At 45.0% G+C, this 24,401-nt stretch overlaps 1 protein-coding gene across 5 annotated transcripts in view; it reads left to right on the forward strand.

Moving 5' to 3' along the window:
- The window catches only part of FGD4 (FYVE, RhoGEF and PH domain containing 4), a 108,503-nt gene that overhangs the window by 37,128 nt on the left and 46,974 nt on the right, over positions 1-24,401 (forward strand). Inside the window, exon 1 of one of the 5 annotated variants that reach the window (XM_079992363.1) lies at positions 5,040-5,245. The exons of 3 other annotated variants lie outside the window; for them this stretch is intronic. Coding sequence is in view for 1 of the 2 variants with exons in the window: in XM_079992361.1 (XP_079848487.1) it covers positions 20,139-20,163 (25 nt within the window). In the remaining variant the exon portion in view is untranslated. Of the gene's footprint in view, positions 1-5,039; positions 5,246-19,960; positions 20,164-24,401 lie in introns of those variants that run through there. One more of the 5 variants, XM_079992361.1, reaches the window with a different exon arrangement.

The following is a 24,401-nucleotide window of genomic DNA, read 5'->3' on the forward strand; positions in this document are numbered from 1 at the left end:
ATTATTTTATTTGTTACTATGCTACACAGTGGTACCTCGGGATAAGTACTTAATTCGTTCCGGAGGTCCGTTCTTAACCTGAAACTGTTCTTAACCTGAAGCACCACTTTAGCTAATGGGGCCTTCTGCTGCCGCCGCGCCGCCGGAGCACAATTTCTGTTCTCATCCTGAAGCAAAGTTCTTAACCTGAAGCACTATTTCTTGGTTAGCGTAGTGTGTAACCTGAAGCGTATGTAGCCTGAAGTGTATGTAACCTGAGGTACCACTATATATTTTTGTGTTTTTGTATTGTAAACTACCTTGTGATTCTTGGATGAAGGGTGCTATAGAAATCTAGCTTATTATTGTTATTACTGAGCAGTATGAGCCCTCCAGGTAACCTACTTGCTTGCTAAGACTCTACCTTTCTTGAGCCTTACCAAAAGCATGACAAATGTTTCTTAGGGGCTCTGCTTTGTATCTTTTAATATTTGTTCACTCTATATAGACCTACAGGACAAGGACAATCAGGAGTTACTCCTAGATCAGAGGTGGATCACCAGCCCAGTGAAATGGAGGGAGGGTGTGGAGAGATGCACGGGTAGGAGAGGAAGAGATGTATGGAGGGGAAACAGGTGGGGAGCTCTGTATGTGTGGTCTGTTTTGTATGTGCAATCTGTGAGAAGGTGGGAGAGTGTGACAGAGAGAGAACAGGTGAGAAAGCAATGTGAGTGTGTAAAAGATTGAGTGTGGTGCATAACCAACTGCCCCAGAAAAACTGGGGCATCCCGTTCTTTCCTGCGAGACAATGGCAGCCATTTTGGGCACCTTGCTCTTACGTGATTTGAGGCCAAGATCTAAGCCTTCAAAAAGTGTTTTCTTCAGGTCTGTGATTTCACGCAGCATGTTAAAACACGCTTTTTCGGGTCCATGATCTCGTGCAGCTCATGCGACTCACGCGCGGGTCGAGACCTGGAAGATAGCGTCTCATATTTCGGCCATGTTGTGTTGGAGGGTATGGTGGTGTGGCCATCATGTGTGTGTGTGTGTGTGTGATATCAGTATTGCGTGATTGTGCCCCATATGGCAGCTGTTTGATGGCTGGCACCCACAGCACTTGTCTCTGCTGGTCCAAAAAGGTTGGTGACCCCCTGGTGTAGCTTGTAAGATTCTTTGAAGGTTTGTCCTTGATCTGGGAGATCCAATATTGTCTTTGATTTAAGACTCTCTCTTATCTGCCCTCTTCCTTCATACTGGCCCCTAGTATGCTGCTTCTGCTCTTACTGCTTTCTGTCATCAGGCTATGCATGTCGAGACAGACCTCAGAGGTTTCCTATTAGCTAGAGGCCTCAAAGAGCAAAACTGTATTCTCTAAAATCTCCATGTTGTTAATTCTTGAAGAATATGAGGTCCCTTCCTTGCTGGTGTGTGACTCTTCATCCACACCACCTATGCTATGAAGAATGAACATTTCCTTCTCAGCAGGTGGTTAATGTGCATGGAAATTAATTCCGCAGATATTAAAATCTTGTTTTTAAAAGGATACCTCTAATTAAAGTTGAAGATAACTGTGGGTAGCTGTAGCTGTCAAAAGGGTAGCTGTAGCTGTCAAAAGTAGCTTGGCTTCAGTACACATGTGTCAGATTGAGATGTATTTCATGCAAAAGTCTATAAATATTTCCTTTGCTATCCATTCCTAGTAGGGGCCTATCAATGCTGTTTGTTTGAGGATTTGTATAACTTGCATCTAGAACAGTAATAAACACAGTGCTTGTTCAAGATAAATATACGTGAGTCCTATTAACCTACTGGAACAGAGATCTCTTGCCCCCTATGGCAAATATATTCTTCAGCAGGAAAGGAGCAGTGCTTGAAAGCGGTGTTTTCTGATCAGTCTGACAAGCTTGGTGTCTTAATGGGGCTTATTAATAACAGAAGGCTCTTAGTGGCCAATTAATTCAGTGTTGCTGAAGTACTCTGTGCAGTTCACTAGTTAGTATTAAGTAGCTTAGGTCTAGAAAGGGTTTGTAGCTTTTCATTTCATCTGGGGAGAATTAAAGGAGTAAGAGCCTTTTCAGTATTTTAAGATTGACGCTAAAAACCAATAGAATTCGTTCCATTTTTGTTTGTTAGTTAAAAACAACTTACAATAACAGAAGCAAGGTGGGTCCTAAAAATGTGCATTTCAGTTGTTAAAAGCCAGAGTCAAGAGGTGTATCTTCAGCTTTCGTCAAAAGCTGTATAGTGAAGGTGCCTGGTGCATCTCTGTGAGAAGGAAGTTCTACAACTTAGGGCCTGCCACAGTGAATGCCCTCTCCCAGGCTGAGTCTCTTAATATTTCTTTCCTGGGCAAAGTGGTTGAGAGGGCAGTGGCCAGCCAGCTGCAGGTTTGCATGGAGAAAGCATTTTAGAGCCATTCCAGTCTGGTTTCAGACCTGGTTTTGACATTGAAACAGCCTTGGTTTCCCTGATTGATGACCTCTATTGGTAGAGAGACAGGGAGGATGGAACCCTGTTGGTTCTCCTTGACCTCTCATCAGTTTTTGACACCATGGACCATGCACCAACTACCTTAAAGAGTGCCTTCCCTAGTATGAACCATCTCAGAAGCTATGATCAGCAGCTGAGGCCTTGTAAGTGGTGCCACCACCAGGGTTTGCTTGCTTGGCACTGACCCATGGTAGGGCCTTTTCAGTGGTGGTTCCCTGGTTATGGAATGCCCTCCTAGTGAGGTGTGCCTGTGTCCATCATTATTCACTTTTAGGAGGAATTTGAAAACAATCTGGGGAAAGCAAAGCAATGCGGGCTTTCTGCTATCTCCACTTTTCATGAGTGTGGGTACTGTCTGAGCTCCCTTTCTTATGCTGTGCTTTGCTGTATAGGAGATATGAAAATAAGGGGTAGTGGGAATTTGCCCAGGTAGCTTCCACTAGGGAAGGTGCTGCAGCCAGCTGGCCTGTGCGCCCGTTCCAGGTTGTGCAGACCTGTTCTTGATTGCCCATCAGCAGAGGCGTCTTTCCCATAGGGCTTAGTGGCTTGTTGCGCCAGGGCGCCAGCCTCTCAGGGGCACCCCAGCGAGTGGGGGAGCTACGTGGCTTTGCTGGCAGCCTCCCCAGCTGCACCCCGCCAACCATCTTTCCTTCCTACCCTCCTTGGGCCGCCGCCCCCCCCCCCCGTGGGCTGGTGCATTGGTGCTGCTGCTGCTTGTGCTGCTCCCACAAGCGCTCTGTGGCGGCGGACGAGGAGCCGCTCCTCGACTCTGAGGCGTTGGCTGAGGATGGGCCGCCGCCTCCTCTCCCTCGGCCGCAGGAATCCCCTCAACCACCGCCCGTCTAGCTGCTGTCGTCTGAGGGAGTGGTTCCTGAGGGGCCTGCTCCGCATCACTGGTGCCCGCCGCCCCACCACCACCACTCCCGGGGCACAGGAGGCGGGGTGGCAACCGCCTCCTGCTCCTTGGGCCGCTGGGCAGCAGCGAGAGCACCGGCAGCAGGCTGTCATTGTCAGGCGGTGGAGAAGGGGTAGGTGCCCTGGAATCTCGCAAGCGATCGCGGGGTTCTGGTGGTCTGGTCAGCCGCGCTGCGGCCACCACATTGGTGGCTGCTCCTGGGGCTATGAGGCGGTCCGCAAGTTGGACCCCGAGTTCTAAATTCTGGGAAAGGGAGGGGCGCCGGAGGGATCTTTGCACCATGGCGCCAGAAGTGCTTAAGATGGCCCTGCCGATCAGTTGATGTATTTGCCAGCCACAGCAGTATTGTGTGTATGAAACAGAAGGAGCAAGAGGCTATACTTATGCACCGTCAAAAATAAATGTATGGTCAACCTGCTCTTTTTGATATGTAGCAGCAACCATTATTAGCATCTCTGGGTGTGTTACCATCAAAAAGCTTCATTTTTTCCTCTTCAGGCAAGATTGTAAAAATAACGTTTTCCCATCTTCTATCCCTCAAGGTAATGACATTGGGGATTTTGCTAAGCATTCTTCAGCGAGCTATTATGCTGCATTACTATAAGATATACTTGTGGTATAAGAGAACGTTAGGTGAGATGAGTTGCTGCAGGCATAGCAGTGATCCACAGCGGCCTTTCAGAACATTCCCTCTTGCCCAAAGTCTAAATATATGCAATAGAGAGAACTTTTGGCTGCTCAGTCAGCTCTAGGCTTGGTGGATACGGAGGCAGATGAATCCAGAAGAAGCACTAAGGCCAAATTCAAGGACTTGCAATATAATTGCTTAATAAATTCATATATTAGAATATTGCAGCATTCCTTGGTAAGGCCACTTGAAAATACAGAAAACAACAGCATGCAACAAAGGCTGCCAAGTAGTATAAACCACTTTTTCTAGCAAATCAATATGGAAGCAATCTTTGTTGTACATCTTTTCATTAACACACTTGAGAAGTCGGTGTTTTGTTTATTCCTATATTTGTTGCTACAGGACACTAATAGATATTTTAACACTACATTAGGAACCTGGTTTTTTTGTTTTCCCGTGGTGATCAATCATAGCCTTTTTTGCTTTTGCTTATGAAGTATAAATTGCATGCATTGCAATAACATTAATTAATTGAAAAGTAAGGTTGAATGAGCACACTTCCACACCATCTGGAAACCTCTAACCTAAATAATAAATCCTGGAGTAAGATAGTAAATACATGTAAGCAGTTGGAAGCTCACTTTTAGATAGGCTTTGGTATGTACTTTGCATTATTTTAATTCTAATCTGATTTTAATTGGACTTCTGTATATGCTTGCCCTTGCGGTGGGGTAGGCAAGCAATTTAAAATAAATGAAATGATTGCTCTGTTGGAACACGAAGCCTGCCTGGGGTGAACATATCATCAAGGTTAAACCCGGTTTTGTTTATGCTGCAGTGTTGTTTGACATGGCAAAGCACCTGCTAGCCTTGCCCAATATGTGCTAAACGCTGTATGGTCCCATCGTTGGGGATTTGCAAAGCTGAAGCACAAAGAGTGATTGTTACCAAATAAGCTGTAGTCACACAGTTCTACCAATAGCCTTAGGAGGGTTGGTTACCATGGAATCCACCATCTGTTCGCTCCCCACTGGAATGTGATTATCCTTGCTGTGTTGGGAACTGGGAAAAGCAGGGGAGTGTGTGCTGCCGGCAATTATCTGCAATGGAGTGTGTTAATGGAAGGCTTGGATTAGTGTGCCGGAGAACGACGCAAGAAGAGATGTTTAAAAAAAAATCGAAAGCATAAGCGATTTCTCACCAAGAGAAGCGAATTCAGTTCATAAAAGGTAAGCACTAAATGCACGGTGCTATTGTTTCATTGATGCCAATGTGGCTTATGATATTGATATTTATCAATGAGCTCTTATTGTCATCCATTCTTTCTATAGATGCTGATCAGCAAGAGGGTGTGTTTGTGTGTGTGTGTTTGTTTCTGTATGGCGAAGCAAGAAAATGGGGGAGGGGGCAAGGCTCTATTGTCTTATTTTTCAGTGGCTTTATTTTATGGCTTTATTTTTTAAAAAGGAGAAAGTCTTGACAGACCTCACTTGAATTTGCTTTTAGATACTGTTACCTAATGTACGTTAACATTGCGTTTCTGCAAAGCATTCTGAGGGACATGGTAGATAGGCATGCTGCGTTTCATTGAATAATGATATCAACATGATTGCTATTTAAAGATTTATGTCTTTTAGGTGTCTGCTAATTTCTATGGTACTGTTATGGAACAGAATAGATAATGTGGTTTTGGTGTGAGGTATTTGTGCAGATGATGCAGGAAATAGCAATGACTGGACAGGAGGGAGGCTCATTTATCTTCAAACATCATGGACTCGCCCCATTAGACATTATTAGACATTAGGGACTTTTTTTGAACAAGTTTTCAGGGGGTGTGTGCATGTAGGAAACAATGCGCTGTGTTTTAGTAAAAGCAAAAGCTGGGGCAACACGGGAAAGTGTCATTCATTTCCTGATGCTTTTTTAAGAAAAATGGTATGGTTGGTGATGGTTTTTATTATAATTATTTTTGGGTGTGTGGTTTATGTCAAATGCATGGTTAATGTTTTTGTGTACAAATAAGATATATTCTTTGACTGAACAAGGGTACAAGCATTATTGTAACAAAAAAAATACAAAGAGCAGCATTGCTTGTGTTAGGGTACCTGAACCCCTCTACCACTTTGGAGCTCATATGCTACAAATATCCATGGACTACAATATTTATTTTATATGTGAAGATGTAACCTTTTAATTAAGCTCTGCCTGTCTTTTAATTCAACCAATACATCAGTCTGTTCTTGTGCTTCACATGTTAGTAGGTCAGTGTCTGGGAGGAACAGGAAAATGGTTCATGAATCACCAGGCTGGGAAGCAGAAATGGGGGAGGTATTAGATGTTTAGGTATTTAGATGTTTAGGTATTAGAAGTGTCTGCGGACAGTGCTGGCTCCCGGCCTCTAGAGTGAGATGAGCGCACAACCCTAGAGTCTGGCAAGACTGGCCCGTACGGCCAGGGGTACCTTTACCTTTTTATTAGATGTTTCATCGTTAGATTTTTGTTTCATTTGCTAAAAAAGAGTATCTGCATTTCACAGTGTCAGCAAATCCTAGTCTTGTATGAAAGTGATGTGAGCCTGACTTAGTTTAGAGACTGGCTCCTTGATAGGCCCCCCTTTCAATCTGTGGGTAGTCAAGGGTGGCCTTTTTCATAAAGCTCTCTGAGTAACAGCCACAGAAATCCCTCCCCAGAGAGGTTCAGCAGAGCCCAAGCTCAGGAGCAACACACATCTTCTAATGCAGTGAATACGTATGAGCAGGAGTTCTGAGTTTAGTTCTCATGGGATATGTTGATTTTTAAGGTGTATTGCATTATATTTCACATTTTTATATGCAGCATTTTCTGCTGAAATTGGGCCTCCCTCATTGCTGTGACCTCATGATGCGCTTCCTTAAATTTCTGTCTGTTCCCAAATGCAGCAGGAGTTCATTGCCCTTACCTTCAGAACTCTCTGTGGCTTTCCTGATATGACTTGTGATCTTTGTTTCTCCCATCCAAACACCTATCACCGTCTAATGGTCTGTTGCTTTCTCAAAAAACTCTCGCCTTCCTCCCTTGTCCATTCTATGCTTGGAACTGCCTCCAAGAACACCTGTGTGGCACCACTTCTTTCAGATTCTTAGCCCAGCTCACTTTTCCCATGAAACCTTTGCCACCAGCTCCTATATTCCCATATAACTTTACCTATAATTAATCTGAAGCACTGAAATGAAACAATCACATACTGCTTTCATGTTACTTTAACTGCTGTTTCTCCTGTGTTGAGTTTTTGACAGTAACCTCCTTAGGCCTGGGACCTGGCCTGTGGTTTTCTACAGAGCAACTGTGCACGTTGATAAAGGTAAAGGTAAAGGTACCCCTGCCCGTACGGGCCAGTCTTGACAGACTCTGGGGTTGTGCGCCCATCTCACTTAAGAGGCCAGGGGCCAGCGCTGTCCGGAGACACTTCCGGGTCACGTGGCCAGCGTGACATCGCTGCTCTGGCGAGCCAGAGCCGCACACGGAAACGCCGTTTACCTTCCCGCTGGTAAGCGGTCCCTATTTATCTACTTGCACCCGGAGGTGCTTTCGAACTGCTAGGTTGGCAGGCGCTGGGACCGAGCAGCGGGAGCGCACCCCGCCGCAGGGATTCGAACCGCCGACCTTTCGATCGGCAAGCCCTAGGCGCTGAGGCTTTAACCCACAGCGCCACCTGCGTCCCTGTGCACGTTGATAGGACTATATTAAACAAATAATTCAATATGTTAGAAGCTATGGGTTTATGTAATGGTATATGGCACACAAATGCATGTTGACTCAGAAGTAAGTCCCTCAGTTACTCAGAAGTAAGCTGGAGAAGAGTTGTGGCTCAGTGGCAGAGTATCTGCTTTGCACACAGAAGACCCCAGGTTCAGTCCCTGGCATCTCCTGGTAGAGCTGGGCCCTGGGAAAGACTCTGGCCTGAAACCCTGAAGATGTTCTGTTCTGTGATAGCGTGTTGATTGCACATGTGATTGGTACCTAGCTAATTTGATTCTGGCATTTGTTTTTATGAAACTCTACCTGTACTGCCACATCTGCGGGGTTGCATACAAGGCAGCTGTAATTTGCACACTTGTGGTAGTCCCTTTTCTTGGTACCACTGTTACACACATTGTAGTGATTGCGGTGCAGAACCCATATGGAGATGCCCGTGCCCATTTAATGTAGGCTTTTCCCAACTGATAACTTGGAAGCATGATCTGCTTGCTCCAAATATTCTCATGCTGAGCATCCAGCAAGAAACATGAGCCTAGGATGAGCAGGAATTAATGCTGTGACATCACTTTAAAAATCCAGTTGTTCAAAAGAAAACATCCTGGAGGTCTAACCTGTGTAGCTCAAAAGTCTGTATGCTGAATTCTGAAATGCTGTTGGTCCTAAGTTTTGTATTTTTCTAGCTTGATGAACTTTGTTCTAATGGAACTAATTTTCCAAGTGGTAATGTTTATACTTGTGTGACAGGTGGCCCAGCTGGTTGCTGTTTACCCTGATCATAGCCTTTACATGTGCCATTCAGGCGACTCACTTTAGGAAATTCATCTTTCCCTCTGGCGATTTGGAACAAGAGTCTTTATTAATGCTGTTCTCCAAGGTTACAAAAGACGTCAAAAATGAATCCTGATTTTCTTTCTATAGAAACAGAAGCACTGTCCTATTTCTTTTGTCATATCAGAAATGTGGACACACAACATAACATGCTTAATGTGTGTTTCTGCTCTCATATGGAAGTAGTTGGTTGAAAGGAAGTCTGACATCAAGTAATTGAGTTTGACTAAATGTATAGAGTCAAAATGAATGGCAAATAAAACTGACCCAATTGTTTCGCAGAAACAGAGAAGGCTTTCTGCTTTTCCCTTTGACACATTATTCTGGAATGCTGTTGGGCATGACTTAGATTCATCTACTGCATTCAGGCTGTTGCCCTGCAGAGTTTAATTTTTTTGTTACATTTTCAAGGTTTTAATTTAAAACATATTGCTAAAAGCTTGTGGGATTTTGTTTTCAAAGGAGCCTCTCTGACTCAAGGTTAAAGCTATTAGTCAGTTTGAAAAGGCATGACTTGAAGAAAGAAAGAAAGAAAGAAAGAAAGAAAGAAAGAAAGAAAGAAAGACAGACATGGGCCCTGCTTACAAACCATGCCTTCAACTTCTGAGCAGTGAGGGAAATGAGCTGACATGGTTTTTGCCATTTCTGGGCAATCTAAAAAATCACTGAGATATAATATGATTTGTAATTTTGCAAGCTAATGTAAAATTCTGATGTTTCTCCCCTTTTCTTCAATTCCTCGCAAATTGGGAATTGTGGTGACTTAGCACTAGTAGAAAGTGCTTACATTCAAGTTGAGGCAATGTGTTTTGCCTGCCCAAAACTTGTTCTAGTTTATGTGCTTTCCACCTACTGCAGTGCCATCATTAGATGCATCCTATTTTCTTTTAGAAGTGTGAAAATGGTAAGATGTTAATTTGCACAATCAGTGGCTAAACCAGGAAAAAACAAAATAAAATTGCCTGCAAAATGGTGAAGGAATCAGTTTTTCAGGGAGGTGTAATTTCCTATTTCTGGGTGTAGTTTTAAGGTGCTTCTCAAGCAGATGAACCAGTGGTTTGACTCTGTATAAGGCAGCCTCCAATGTTCTGTAAAAGACTGCTTATCTACTGCAGATCTTCCTCTGTAATGCACAGTTGAGGTAGGGAGTACAGTATTCACACACGACCTAGAACATGATCCAAAATATTCAAGAAATCCATGCCACATGCAAAAAAGTTCCTTGGCACACAAGCTAATGTGGAAAAGGTTCCTAAAGGCAGAAAGCTAGTGCTCCGCAGTTCTGTGTACAGTCATACCTTGGATCCCAAACACCTTGTGAGTTGAACGTTTTGGCTCCCGAACGCCACAAACCCGGCAGTGAGTGTTCCGGTTTGCGAACTTTCTTTGGAATCTGACGCTGCTTCCAATGCTTCCGATTGGCTGCAGGAGCTTCCTGCAGCCAATCAGAAGCCGCACCTTGATTTCTCAATGTTTTCAGAAAGGTGAACGGACCTCTGGAATGGATTCCGTTCAACTTCTGAGGTACCACTGTACCTTGATATTTTATAGACTTGAGTTTTCCTTGTTAGCTTAAGTTTTCTAGAGCTGCTTTGTTCCTGGGCAAATCAGTTCACACCCAGCTTTAGAAATAAGCACTGCATATTTCTGTTTGTGGGGAAATTCAACTAATCCAGCAAAGTGATATCTTAGTTGCTTCTGATTTCTTCACAGCTAGTTGTTTCAGTTATATTCTGCTGTTAGCCAGGATTTTGCTTTTTTGATCAACATAATCACAGGGACGCGGGTGGCGCTGTGGGTAAAACCTCAGCGCCTAGGACTTGCCGATCGTATGGTCAGCGGTTCGAATCCCCGCGGCGGGGTGCGCTCCCGTTGTTCGGTCCCAGCACCTGCCAACCTAGCAGTTCGAAAGCACCTCCGGGTGCAAGTAGATAAATAGGGACCGCTTACCAGCGGGAAGGTAAACGGCGTTCCATGTGCTGCCCTGGCTTGCCAGATGCAGCTTGCCAGATGCAGCTGGCCACGTGACCCGGAAGTGTCTGCGGACAGCGCTGGCTCCTGGCCTATAGAGTGAGATGAGCGCACAACCCTAGAGTCTGGCAAGACTGGCCCATACGGGCAGGGGTACCTTTACCTTTACCTAATCACACATGACAGAATGAAGCTGCTGTTCGCTTTGTGTTCCTTTTAAAAATAAATTGGGTCAGTTTGTAAAAACTGAATTTCTTTCTTCCTTTTGTCTTTGGCAATAAAATGTAACTATGCAACTAAGAATGAATTCGGCTTGGACCAGCTCCAGGTTTACGTAGACCCCGAATCAAGGCACAACAATCCTGAACTGGCCATGTCCACATTCCCTTCCTGGTTTCAGTGGACCATTTAGTTATATTCACTCAAAAAGCCTTTGCTTCTGCACAATCAAAGCACAGACAATCAAAGCAAGTTGTGCAGCGTTCAGTGAAATAGGAGTAAGCAGGAAAGTGATATTTCTCATCCCCAGTGTAATGACAGTGGGGTGAGGAAGTCTGATATGGATGCAGGCTTCCCCCTCTGAATGACTACCTCAATTAAGATGGGAATATATGGGGGGAAATCCTTCCATTGGTCATAATTAAAGCCACAGTTTAATAGCCTGGATTAAATAAATAATCATTGGTCATATTTTTTTTTACCAAATAATACCTGCATTTTCAGTTTAGGCTTAGATTTTTCAAAGGATCCTCCCCCATGTTGGAAGCTGCTAATCTTGTCTGCCTGGATGCAGCTGGCTGTTACTAACAAAAAAATCAATGTTCTGTCCTCTAGAGTGCATCAAGTGACCTCTTCTGCTTGTTTCCTGTGCTGTGTCTTTAGTTTTTGTGTGTGCAATAAGAGTCTGTTTCATATTTCACAAAACAGCCCATGCTTCCACATGGTGCTAACAGCAAATATAATGTAATGACCTTAGAATCCTAGCTGGAAGGGCTGTGTGAGCCTCGTTTGCCATGCTAAGACAGGAATGTATTGTATCTGAAGGATGCTTCATAGCATGCCTCATATATTATGCCTCATATATTATGGCGATCCACCCCACCCCCAAAGAAGGAAATTATGCAGCACTTTTAGGAAGTGTTTCATTACTGAATTCTATAGGCTTTTCTTCCTGTTGAATCTAAACATATATTGCATATTATCCAGCCCATGGATTTTCAGTGTTTCCAGGGAGTTGGGGGGAAAAAAAGCACTCTGAACATTGGTTTAACTTTTGGGATGGGTGAAATCAAAGCTTTGAGTCGGGTAGGCTAAATATGAATGAAGTGGCTTGGTTAACATCTGGTCAGCATCCCAGTGGCATTCCCTTTGAAAGTTGGGACAGGGGAACAGTGCTACATCATGATGTAGAATTCTTAGGACTTTCCTTATTAGCCATCTGTCCCTCACTTTGCATCACGTGCAGAAACCACCTTCTTGATCATTGGACCTACTGTTGGTCTTGTCTGCTCAATCTGCCAGAGCCTGCCTTCTCATGAAGGGGAAGTCTCTATCTCACTGAGGGTTTAAGACTCATCGGCTACCCTCACCTGGTTTTGCCAGCTAGCCGAAGCCATTTTGCAGGATGTGGCTGCTGTCGCATGCTGACAGCTTTTAGGAGCTACAGGTGAGACCTGAGTGGGGACCAAAGCCTTCACCAACCTAGCAGATACCACATTGGTGAAGATTGTACTACATCATGATATAGCCATGGTTCCTATGGGGCATTCTGTCCCAAATGAACACAGGTAGGCTGCTGAGGGCAGCTAACCTACCACCTGAAGCAGTGACAATTTTTTCCCTTTGGTAAAATGCCTTGGCCACCTCCTCCTTAAAATGTTAAGGCCACCTGCATCAGCAAACTCTTCTGTTTCCCTTCCCACTTTATGGGGGACAGAAAGGTCCCACAAATCGATACGTGTGTGTCTGGAATATTCAACATGGCTTGACTTTAAACCTGTAGCTTATTCTAGCCTTTTATGTGAAAGCTATTATCTGCATATTGATCTGTTTTTCATGTCACTTGTCCAGATGATTTAATTCTATAATATGTGAGAACATGTTCACAGCAGTCAGATGCCAGGTTTTTTTTCCCTGGGGAAATGCAAAGCTGCATCAGAATATAACATTTCATTTGAACACGTCGGCCCAGGGCATGATGAAGGTGACCTCTCCCTACTTGTTGTCTCCAACAACTGGAAATGATATTTTTACCTCTATCCATTTCAAGTTATATTTTATTTATTATAGCTAACAAGTGGTTAGTGCAACAAAATATTGCAATATGGACAGCTCTTGTTCAGTGTTCCAGCCCAACCGTGTTATCTTTTAGGATATTGCATTCCTTCCACTTAGCATGCTCAATGCTCACTAGGCTATGTTGGAGTTTCTCCTCGCCCTTAGGATTTTTAACTTACGGAATCATTTTGTCTACGTACAGATATACACTAGGAGAACTGAGTTCACATTCACTGTTACAAACTATAGGATAGCCCATTACCAATACATTCTTAATTTGTCTAGTCATCATATTTTGTATCAATTGCATACATTACTTACATGTAGTGTGAAGCAATATTTCCTTCTGTTAGACCTGAAGCTAATCACAGTGTTTCTCTTTCTCTTTTTCATAATATAAACCCAGCCTCCATCAAAATTGGCTGAAAAACAGGAAAGGAATCAACAGACAGTTTTCACAGTGGAGGGAAGTAAATAGTGGGGTCCCTCAAGCTATCTGCATGTGGACCATTGCCGTACAACTTGTTCAGAAATTTACTAGTGTCAGGGGCAAGGTAACCCAGATTGCAGATGACCTGAAAAGAGTGTGCCGTCCCATACAGATTGTGAAGAGTTCCAAAATTATATTGCCAAAGTACATGATTAGGCAATTGGGTGGCCGATGGAGTTTATGGATGAGGCTGTTTGTCCACTTGCCATTTGAAAAGCAGCCAGACTCAAATGGTTTGGAAATGTAAAAGCTCTTTAAAGACAGTCAAGGAAAGATGGGGTACAAGTGGCATTGTCTTGGGGTTGCCCTGAGAGGGAGTGATGTCCACTGAGAGGGAGTGATGTCCACTGGTGGGGTGTTTCATTTTAGTATCTAGTGTTCTTGCTCAGCTGTTCTCCTTTAACAGAATTGGGGAGAACAAATGGAAGAAATATCAAGTTATGGGATTACCTTATCTTATGACTTCAAATGCAAGCTCTTTCAGCTTTACTTGTCTTTTAGGAGGGACTTAGGAGTGCTAAGACCTCCTAGCAATAATGTACAAGAGGTGCCACTGATTTTTCTGGTGGTGGGCCTGATCTGGCCTGTCAGCTGTGGGTTCACCATTTAGAAGTGCTAAGGGGTGGGGGTGGGCTGGCTTTATCTCCGGCCCTGCAGATGTCATTGGTTGCCAACTCCCATCAGCCCCAGCCAGCATGACCAGTCGCTGCAAATTATGTGAGTTGTATTCTAGAAACACCTGGTGTGCCACAGGATAACCACCTGTTTTTCGTATATGGCCATTGAGTCACCGTGAATTGCCTTTGAATTGTTTCACTGTCAGATTATTTTCTGTTTAATCTTGAAGACAACATCCTCTGCTTTTATCCAAAGGTTTTTTGCTTTGCCTCTGTCACAACCCTTGATCATATATTTTGATTGTGACCCTGAGGGGCATCGATAACTTGTAAGCTGCTTTGGGAGCCTTGTTTGGCTGAAGAGTAGGACAGAAATGTTTTAAATAAATAACAAATTTTGAGATTGATGGGAATTCAAGGAACTCTTTTGAGATAGACTTTTTATGTGAGGGGCATTTCATACAGTACAGAGACTTTTCTGGGCAAGCTGCCGATACGTTCCATGACAGGCTGGTGTTCCTCTTTCAGACGCATTGTGGCGGGAAGTTGGTATCTAGTTTGGACAGAGGCTTCTTTATCTTGGAAAATACTACAACATACATACAACATAAAAGTTTGAAAATTGTGGTCGCAATGAGACCTTCCCTATCCCTAGTGGGAGCCAGAAGATTTATTCAGGGTATCTGATAATAGAAGCCACTATTCCTACATGGCCCTTGCGAGCAATGCTTTGCTGCTACTTACAGAAAGCCCTTTTTGTTTTGATCCGGAATAGAGCCGTTGCATATCTCGCAAGTCTGTTTTCCCTACAGACTGACCGCTTGCATGAAATAAGCATTGCTTTGCCCTCATTTGGTCTGAAAATGCTGGAGCCTTGCCATAAAACCCTCCATCTGCCTATATACAGATGCCTTTGTAAATGGAACATGCTTTCTGCTGTACAGGCGACGGCCATTTTGCACGGTGTTTTTGTTCCCGGTCCCCGAGTGCGTAGGCTGAGCGCATATAAGCACACCTCACCCTGTTCCATCCCTGTTTTGCCTTCTTCCAGGTCCAAAAGGTCCCACACATCAATTGGACGTGCCTAAGATGGCTGCCGCCTGTATGCTACAACTGTTTGCCAGTTACTCCCTGTCCCCCACCTTACCCAGAGATAAAGGAAAAACGTATCCCCATTTATCTAGTTACAGATAGGTAGCCGTGTTGGTCTGCCATAGTCAAAACAAAAAAAATTCCTTCCAGTAGCACCTTAAAGACCAACTAAGGTCTTTAAGGTGCTACTGGAAGGAATTTCCCCATTTATCTATATAGTGATGAACTGGAAGAAAAGTCCCAAGCACCTCTGACTTAAACTTGCCTAAACTTGCTAGCGTTTGGTGGTTCAATAAATTCTATTCATCACAAGCTTTATCTAACCACTTCTGCTGAGAAGGAACTTCATTACAAACTGTTTATTGACTAGTATAGCGTTTGCTGCCAATAACTAATAGTGAAAACATCAAATACCATTATTCAGTTCTATGTGTGTATGTTTTCGTTTCCGGGGGGGGGGGGGGTCCAAAGAAAAATTGCAAGACATTCCAGGGGCCACCTGGGCTCTGAGGGATTGAATCTGGAACCTGCTGCATGCAATGTTCTTCTGCTTCTTTTAATTAAAACTGCTGTTGCATCAGAGAAACCAAAAGAAATGTTAATGTGGAGAGCAATATAAATGGAACACATAACCTTTAAAATGGAGAACTATTAAGCTCTTTGTTTCAGATTGTTTAAAAGATCTGTAGGATACCTTCCTCTTAAAAATAGGAGCTAGTGACATATATATATATATATATATATATATATATATATATATATATATATATATAAATGCCCTTTAGATTGAGGCCTGAATCTTGGGCTTGCTGATTGGAAGGTCGGCAGTTCGAATCCCCGCGACAGGGTGAGCTCCCGTTGCTCGGTCCCTGCTCCTGCCAACCTAGCAGTTCGAAAGCATGTCAAATTGTAAATAGATAAATAGGTACCACTCTGGCAGGAAGGTAAATGGCGTTTCTGTGCACTGCTCTGGTTTCGCCAGAAGCGGCTTAGTCATGCTGGCCACATGACCCGGAAAAACTGTCGTTCGCGACTGGACTTAACTGTCGGGGTCCTTTACCTTTAGGTCCAGTCGTGGCCGACTCTGGGGTTGCGGCGCTCATTTCGCTTTATTGGCCGAGGGAGCCTGCGTACAGCTTCCCGGTCATGTGGCCAGTATGATTGAGAAGGTGATTGGGCCGCATCCGGCCCCTGGGACATAGGTTGCCTACCCCTGCTGTAGTCATTGGAAATTCCTCATAGTAATGGGAGGACGATGCTTTGCTGTTGTAAATGGGAATTTGGCTTTGGGTTCTGGCACATTGATCAGCCTTGGAAGCAGTTTGTAAACAAGGGCTCTGTGGTGGGGGTGGGGACACATGGGAAGAACTGAATCTGCATCCTGCATACTCCATACTGTCTTCTCTACAAAGAAGCAAATACATTGATTCTTGAGCTTTTAAAATTCTGTTAATAGAAAGGAGTGTAGGAGTAACCACTGCACCAACAATGAGCTTTCTTATCTTAATGGGCACAACAAAAAATATTGTAGTTTGATCTCTGATCACCACATTGACATTTTTACAATAGGAATGTGTGAATTTACTATTACCATTTCAAAGTGGAGGGATATCTGAGCTTTGCCTGCTAGGCGCTTGAACAGCTTTATTTCATTGACCTTGGTTAGTCTAAGCACTGCTAAGTACAAAATCAGTTGTAGACTTTTTGGATTAGATTAATGAGATGGTCAGCACTGTATCTCCCTTAATCTCTCATGTATCCCCTTATCTTTTTAATCATCCATGGATAAAGCAGTTGATCTCTTAACTTTCCTTTTAGAAAACTGAGGTTTCTAGGAATGATAGACCAAGCTTTTAATTGAGAGTGAAATTGTTTTCACATAGGCCTGTGCCATCTTTTATACTGAAGACTTTTATTTTCCCTAACTATGGCATGAGTTTGTAATAGCATACCTGAAATGTGTTTCATATGGTATGGCTGTGCCCCTTAATTTCACCTTGTTGCTTCAACCTAAAAATGCCAATATGTAGACTTTATTTTTATTTGAAAAAGTTGGTCTTTGCTTTCAAAATTACCCAGCCCAAAATTACCCAAAATTATGCCCAACCCACTTCCAGTGATGACAATTTTCAGGGATGTGTTTGCTTACCCCGGGTTTAGTTTCCTTTGGAAGGACGTCTCTGGTAGCTTACAGTATTTTACAATATTTATTTGTAAATATAAAGTTTGAGTGCAAGGAAAAGGCATAGCTTAAACCAGGGGTCAACAACCTAAGGCCCATGGGCCAGAAGCGGCCCGTGGAGGTCGTTTGACCGGCCCACGAGCCACCCCTTAACCGAGCTGCCTGCTTGTGCACTGCGCTAAACCAGTACTGTGCGGCGCGGGGATTCGCTTCTGCAGCACCAGAAATCGCATCTGCGCATGCGCAGATGCCGGAAATCACAGGCACACGCACTCACACGCATGCGCAATCCGGCCCACAGAGGGATCTCCGCGGGACCAATCCGGCCCAGGCAAGATAAACCTTGCTGACCCCTGGCCTTAAACAGACACCCTGAGTTCAGCACTTGTACATTAGCCTAGAAGAGACAGCAAGCTGATTTGGGGCTATGGTAGTTTACAGAGCCCCCAATCAACTTTCTATGCCTCTCAGTCGGTCCTTTTCTCGTTTGTTTGTTTTTTTTTTTTTTAAAAAAAAACCCCAGTTTTTGTTGTCTCTTATCACACATAAACCATAGTTTTTAGTTGTTGCAGGTATACCCTGTGGTGGAAAGTTTGAAGACTCCTGTTTAATGTAATTCAAATGCTCAGAACACTTGAAACACATTGGCATGGTTGCACAGCATCCCTGTGTGAGAGGCGGAGGACCCCAGGTACATTGGAGGAGGAGCCAGGGGCCTGTGGTTGCCTGCTTTGCAGTGGGCAGTGCCGGATTTATGTATAGGCTAAGTAGGCTGAAGCCTAGGGCCTTTAAATCTCCCCAGCCCACCCTCCCCCCCGCGGGTAGTCTCCCCTCTCCCGAAACTGCAAACCCAAGACTTCATGCGAGGGCAGGGCAACTCGGGCCCAGCAACTATGAGACTGGGGCCAGCCAGTGGGTCCCAATTTGAAACTCTAGGGCCCAACTTTTTTTGTGGGGCTCTTTGATACATAATCATAGAGATATAAATCCGTGTGCTAGGTCATTATCACAAGGTCAGCAAAGTCCTTCAGAAATCAGACCTGTTATTGAGTTCTTGTGCAAGTTTCTAAACAAATTTTGATGACGTTTTCTGATGTCCTTTAGAGGAGGAATTGTGAATGGCAGAATTTTAAATACCCATCATCATCCTTGGCGTCATTCAGTTTTGTTTATAACACTCTTTCATTTTCTTCCAGTCGTGAGGGTGGGGGATTGGGAGGCGCCTCACAAGTGGAGTAGCCTCTCTTCATCTAAATCCGGCCCTGGCAGTGGGATTGAGTGAGCATACGTGCAAGAGCACCACCGCAAGAGCCCAGCAGTCTCCCTGCCTGAGCTGGTCTTGGAGGCAGTGTTGAGGGCTCCCAGACAGTTGATTTGAGGGGAATTCAACATTCAGAACTTTATGGCTGCCATGATGGACCATGGTGATGTGCCTGGAAGTGAATGTGTCCCTCAGATTGAAAAAGGTACCCCACCTTTAGCTTAGCATTGCATCCCAAACCAGGCTTGTGGTTTTTTACATCCGAACCAAGGTCTGTGGTTTGTCTTGCTTCAAACAAACTATGACCTATAGCCAAGATTTGTTCTGGAGAATGCAAACAGTAGGCTTGCACAGCAGAAATGGTGCTATATTCATACTCCTAAAGTGGGCCTCTTGGAAAGAGGATAGACTCCCCCCCCCCTTTTAAAAAAAGTGAAACCACTTAAAGTGGAGCCTATATGGCTGCTTATCAGGGGACCTGAGTTTGCTATAACATGAGACTCTTAATCTCGGCGTTGTGGGTTTGAGCCCCACCTTGGCCCCCCAAAAAATCCTTTATTGCAGGGGGTTGGGCTAGATGCTTGGCAGGGGGTTGGACTCGATGGCCCTTGTGGTCTCTTCCAACTCTATGATTCTATGACCCCTGTGGCCTCTTCCGACTCTACAATTCTATGATTCCATGAGATCTCTTCCAACTCAGTTTCTATCATTTCTAGCAAGAAGTAGACAGCTATGAATATCCATGTTAAATCAAATAGCACAGGGCAATAATTTGGGCTTTGCAGTATCACACTTGCTAGGTGTTATTTTGGCAAAACTACAACTAGAAAATTTTCATTTTCATTTTTTAAAAAATGAAACTTGCTGAGCCTAGAGATGTTCCAAGACCAAAATTATTTGTGGGCCAGTGGTTTGGCTGTTTTGTGAGTAGTTTTATCTTTGCTAATGTGTGTCTAAATGCTACTCTGTTTTTATCTAAATGTAGTGTGCAAGAGGGTTTTCCTTTCTGTTCACCACAATTTATACATCAGTGGATTTCTTAATAATTAGTATATAACCACAAGTCTTAGTTTCCTTTTGATTTGGTTTTTTTTAAAAAAGTTCCCCCCAGTTCACCTCCAATAAGCAGCTGAAATGTTTGCTCATTCAGGGAAGTTGCTGAAGGCAAAATAACCACAAGTTTAGAAGGCAAAAAAGAAACTGCTGGCCAGCTTGTGGAAAGAGCTGTTATTGCATTTAAACTGTGACAGAGTTCAGAGTTTTTAAGCAGCTGAGGCACTGGATGAAAACAGCCTTTGTAGTTTTACAGAGTGCTTTTCTCCAGCAGTTTGAAAGTTACATAAGTTGAACTTCCCTGTTAACTCTTTTAGCTGGAATGAAACCTTGTGCTCCCCCCGCACCCCACACTTCTTGCTCGTTTGCATGTTTGCCGATACACACTCTGCGCAAAAACAGCTGCGCCTCAAGGGACAGTGGGTCTGGTCATGACTCTCGCCCGCTGAAGTGTAAACTTCCAGTGTGTAATGATTTTAGAACTCCTCCTAGATGTGGTCAGCAAAGCTCGCAGCTAAGGAGTATGTGAACCTATCATATGATCCTTGCTCATTGCGAAACTGAGTCTCTGCACGCTTAACGGCACTAGATTGACGTGTGTCTATCTGCATACATGACTGCCATGTCATCTGATCCAGGTAAAAGGGTTTCATTCTGGTTTTGTTGCTGCTGCTGTTATTTTTGTGTGTTTACCAAAGTTGCCCTAATCCACATTCTTCCTTCCTGTGTGCATGCACTTCTGATAGTTTTAAGCATACCCAGATTCAGGAAAAACGTAGCTGTATGTTTGAAAATCTAAACTTTCACAAATGTTGCTTGTGTGTAATACTTGTGGAATGCCTTTTCTCTCTCTCGCCCCCGCCCTTTCTTAGTTTCGGTTGGTATTATTAGTTAGGAAAACACAATGTCCAGTTAGTATAGCATGCACAAAAACTGTGTTTTGGCTCTCTTCTGTTGTTATAACGTGCTTGGAAGTTTTCTTGAGCAACTAAATGGATTGTTAAGTGATTTCTATTTCCGGTTGGGAATTCTCTGTTTACGGTCAAATCATTCCTAGTTCCTGTTCCTATAAATCATTAGTGATGAGAGATTCATTACCTCTCTCATTTGTAAAATAGCTGTCCTTCCTGGAATGTTAAGAAACAGCTTTCCCTTTAATATGTATAGTTTGATGCAGCAACAGTTATCTATGAATTTTGTGGTGCTAGTGTGAATTAAAATGCATGTTTGGTTTGTTACAACTCCCCCAGAAATGCTGATTTCCTTTGAGCACTTAATATTATATCTTCACTTGTGTACATTTTAGGGGCAGATGGGTGTTGAAGGGATTAAAAGTCTGGACAATTTTAGGGGCTCTTGGTTCACTGTTTACCTTTTTTACGCAGTGTATAAATAGTGGTGTCGAAATTATTTTGGCTTTGTGGAAATGAAGAGTCTGCAGAAATCAGTGCAAGAAGACACTTAAATATAATGTTGCCAAAAGTAATGATGTCATCAAGGTCTGGAAATAATAGATTGGTTGCCCGGATATATTTGGAGAAGATCTTCCTTGCCCTAAAATTCTTCTGGTGCTTACAATTAAACATAAAACTTTTTTTTATATATCACATTATTATTCATGCAAGAGTCTACATTCATCAAATTTGACACTGAAAACCAACTGCCATTGTTGGCAATTTTCTGAAGTTACTTTAATCCCTTATTTATTTATCTATTTATCTATTTATTTATTAAATTATTTGCATTTTCAAAAACAGGAACAGAGAGCATATTTAACCTCCTCCCCCCCCCCCCGTCCCACTTACAACTTCCTTGCCAATACAGCATGTATACATATACCATATGACTTTCCTTCCACACTTTTCCTGGTTCCTTTTGCTTTTCTACTACTCCCTTATTCTTGACGAAATCGTCATGGCTGAAATTTACTAAAACCTTTAAAGTGGGGAGGCAATTTGCAGAACATAAATTTGACTTCTGAGTTATGAATTGAATGGTCATTGAAAAAATGTCTCAGGAACATCATTGACATGCTAGCCAAGGCTTGTAGATGCACCTAGCATTTCCAGTCTTCTTGCAGAAATAGCAGAAGATAGGGTTTTTCTTTCTGCCCTCACAATCTGTGAAATCCCTGCTGTTGTGACTAGTTCAAGTCTAGCTCACTGCTCTGGGGGATCAATATTCAGAACCAGTTCAGTAGACTCCCATCCCCATTTGGTAATTCCTTGCTGGTCTGCTCTGGTTTCCAAAATGTGAGGGGAAGGGGGGGAAAGGAGCTTCTCACAGTTACCTTTGGGAAGCCCTTGCCTCACAATCCTCAGGTTGTTTGTAATGCATCCTGGAAAGGAATCTGTTAAGTTGTGGGTTGACATAGCAGACGACACAGCGATTTCTCCAAGTAGCTCTTTATTTTGTAAGCTAGAATAGAACTGACTGCAAACAGCTCAGCCGGCCTGCTTTTATAGGCAGCCGGCTGTCGACATTGTAGCAACAACAGCCCAGAGTTCCCGCCTAAAATAACTGACGTGGACCTGAGTGAAAACTATCTACAGACCTGAGTGAAAACTATATACAGTATCCCCCTGCTGGCCCAGGGTGAAACTTCACTACATAACACCCCTCCCCACCGAGATAAGGCGTTAGTTACAATCGTAATGGTTTCCTTATATACAGCACTACGCGTAATGGTTCAATTAGGCACAAAAGCATATCGGTTACATTTCCCATACTTAGACCAACAGTGATACATGTCCAACAACATAGTCCTTTAAATAAGTTGGGCGCTTGGGAACTCTGCCAGACCGCCGGGGACTGGTAGCCAAGTCCGGAGGGCCACACAGTTCTTGCTGAGGCTGTGGTGCGACCCTAGGTGGCGTTGGAACCAACTCCCCTGGATCCGCTGCTGTGGGTGGAGCCTCCGTAAGTGGAGTGGTCTGAGTCTGTGGTAAGTCTGGCAGACCCTCTGAAGCGGCTTGGTTCGGCTCCACGCTGGCAGTTTGCGAGGGAGGTGTAGGTGGGGCCTCGCCATCTGTACGTGTCTCTTTTGGAGCCGCAAGCGCAGTTGGGGGCACCTCGGTAGTGTCCAAGTCCCCAACCCTGCGCCTAAGCTGGTCTATGTGCCGTCGCCACAAGCGTCCGTCTTCGAGTGCCACCTGGTACGACCGAGGTCCAGTGACTCCCACTACTGTGGCTGGCACCCAAGGAATGTCCCCCACATAGTTCCGGGCAAAGACCTGGTTTCCTGGGACAAATGACCGTGGTGCGTTGGCACAGCCTGGGGGTTCAGCCACGGCAAAGTCCGGGTGTAGCCGGTCGAGCGGTGACCTGAGGCGGCGGCCCATAAGCAGTTCAGCAGGACTCCGCCCTGTGGCCGCATGAGGGGTGACGTGTTGCACGAACAAGTATTCGGCGACCCGCTCATGCCAGTCTCCCCGGTCCAGGCGCGCCAGTGCCTCTTTTGCCGAGCGCACCATTCTTTCCGCTTGCCCGTTGCTGGATGGATGAAAGGGTGCCATTAGGGCATGGCGGATGCCCAGTCCCAAAAGATACCGCTCAAACGTGCCTGACGTGAACTGCGGTCCGTTGTCAGAGACAAGGACATCAGGACACCCATGCGTTGCAAACAGGCCTCGCAGCACCCGGATGACAGCTTCGGTAGTGGTGGAGGGCATCAGGGCGACCTCCAGCCATTTGGAATAGGCGTCCACCACTACCATAAAGGTCCGGCCATGAAAGGGGCCAGCCAGATCGATGTGCACCCTCGACCAGGGTGTCTTTGGCGTCTCCCAGGTGTGTCCCTTAGCTGCCGGTGGTGCAGGCCTCGACTCTTGGCACGCTTGACAGGCGGACACCCAGGCAGTGATGGCATCGTCCATATTAGGCCACCAGACGTAACACCGAGCCAACGCCTTCATTTTGACAATTCCCGGGTGGCCAACGTGCAGAGCCTTCAGGACGCGCTGACGGAGTCCCTGGGGAATCACGACGCGGTCTCCCCACAGCAGACAACTGTGATGAGCTGAGAGTTCATGTTGTCTGGTTGCGAAGGGCTGGAATTCCGATGCAAAAGGCCCTTGTGGCCACCCCCTCCACACCCAGTTGAGCACCCGGGAATTGTCAAAATGAAGGCGTTGGCTCGGTGTTACGTCTGGTGGCCTAATATGGACGATGCCATCACTGCCTGGGTGTCCGCCTGTCAAGCGTGCCAAGAGTCGAGGCCTGCACCACCGGCAGCTAAGGGACACACCTGGGAGACGCCAAAGACACCCTGGTCGAGGGTGCACATCGATCTGGCTGGCCCCTTTATGATGCACCGGAACTGGCTCCCTAGCAAGACGCGGGCTGCTGGACTTGCGGATCTCCTGGGTGGAGCGTTCAGCAGCTTCTGAGGCCACAGCCTCCTCAATGGCTTTCTGTAGCGTGAGGTCTGGCTTGGCAAGAAGACGCCGTTGCAGATGGATGTCCCGGACCCCGCAGACAATTCGATCCATCAGGGCATCGTCTAAGTCTCGGAACTCACAGTGCATTGCAGCCTGTCGCAGGGCGGTGGTGTAGTTGTTGATTGACTCCCCCTCTGCCTGGTTCCGGTGGTAGAACGCATGGCGGGCAGCAATCTTGGACGGCTTTGGTGCGTAGTGGTTGCGGAGCTTCTCTTGGATCGTGTCCCATGGTGTTGCCTGGACTGCTTCAGGCGCAACCAATGCTCGGGCCGTCTCAAACACCTCAGGCCCACAGAGGCTGAGGAATAGGCCCCGCTTCCGATCCTTTGATACTGCTGTCAGCTCGTTGGCTTGGAGGTAGCAGTTAAACCGAGCGAGGTAGGAGTCCCATGATTCAGAGGCTGGCGCAAACGGCGGTAGAGGCACAAGTGAAGCCA

This window comes from Podarcis cretensis (assembly GCF_951804945.1).
Source record: "Podarcis cretensis genome assembly, chromosome: 10".
NCBI classification, from domain to species: Eukaryota; Metazoa; Chordata; class Lepidosauria; order Squamata; family Lacertidae; genus Podarcis; species Podarcis cretensis.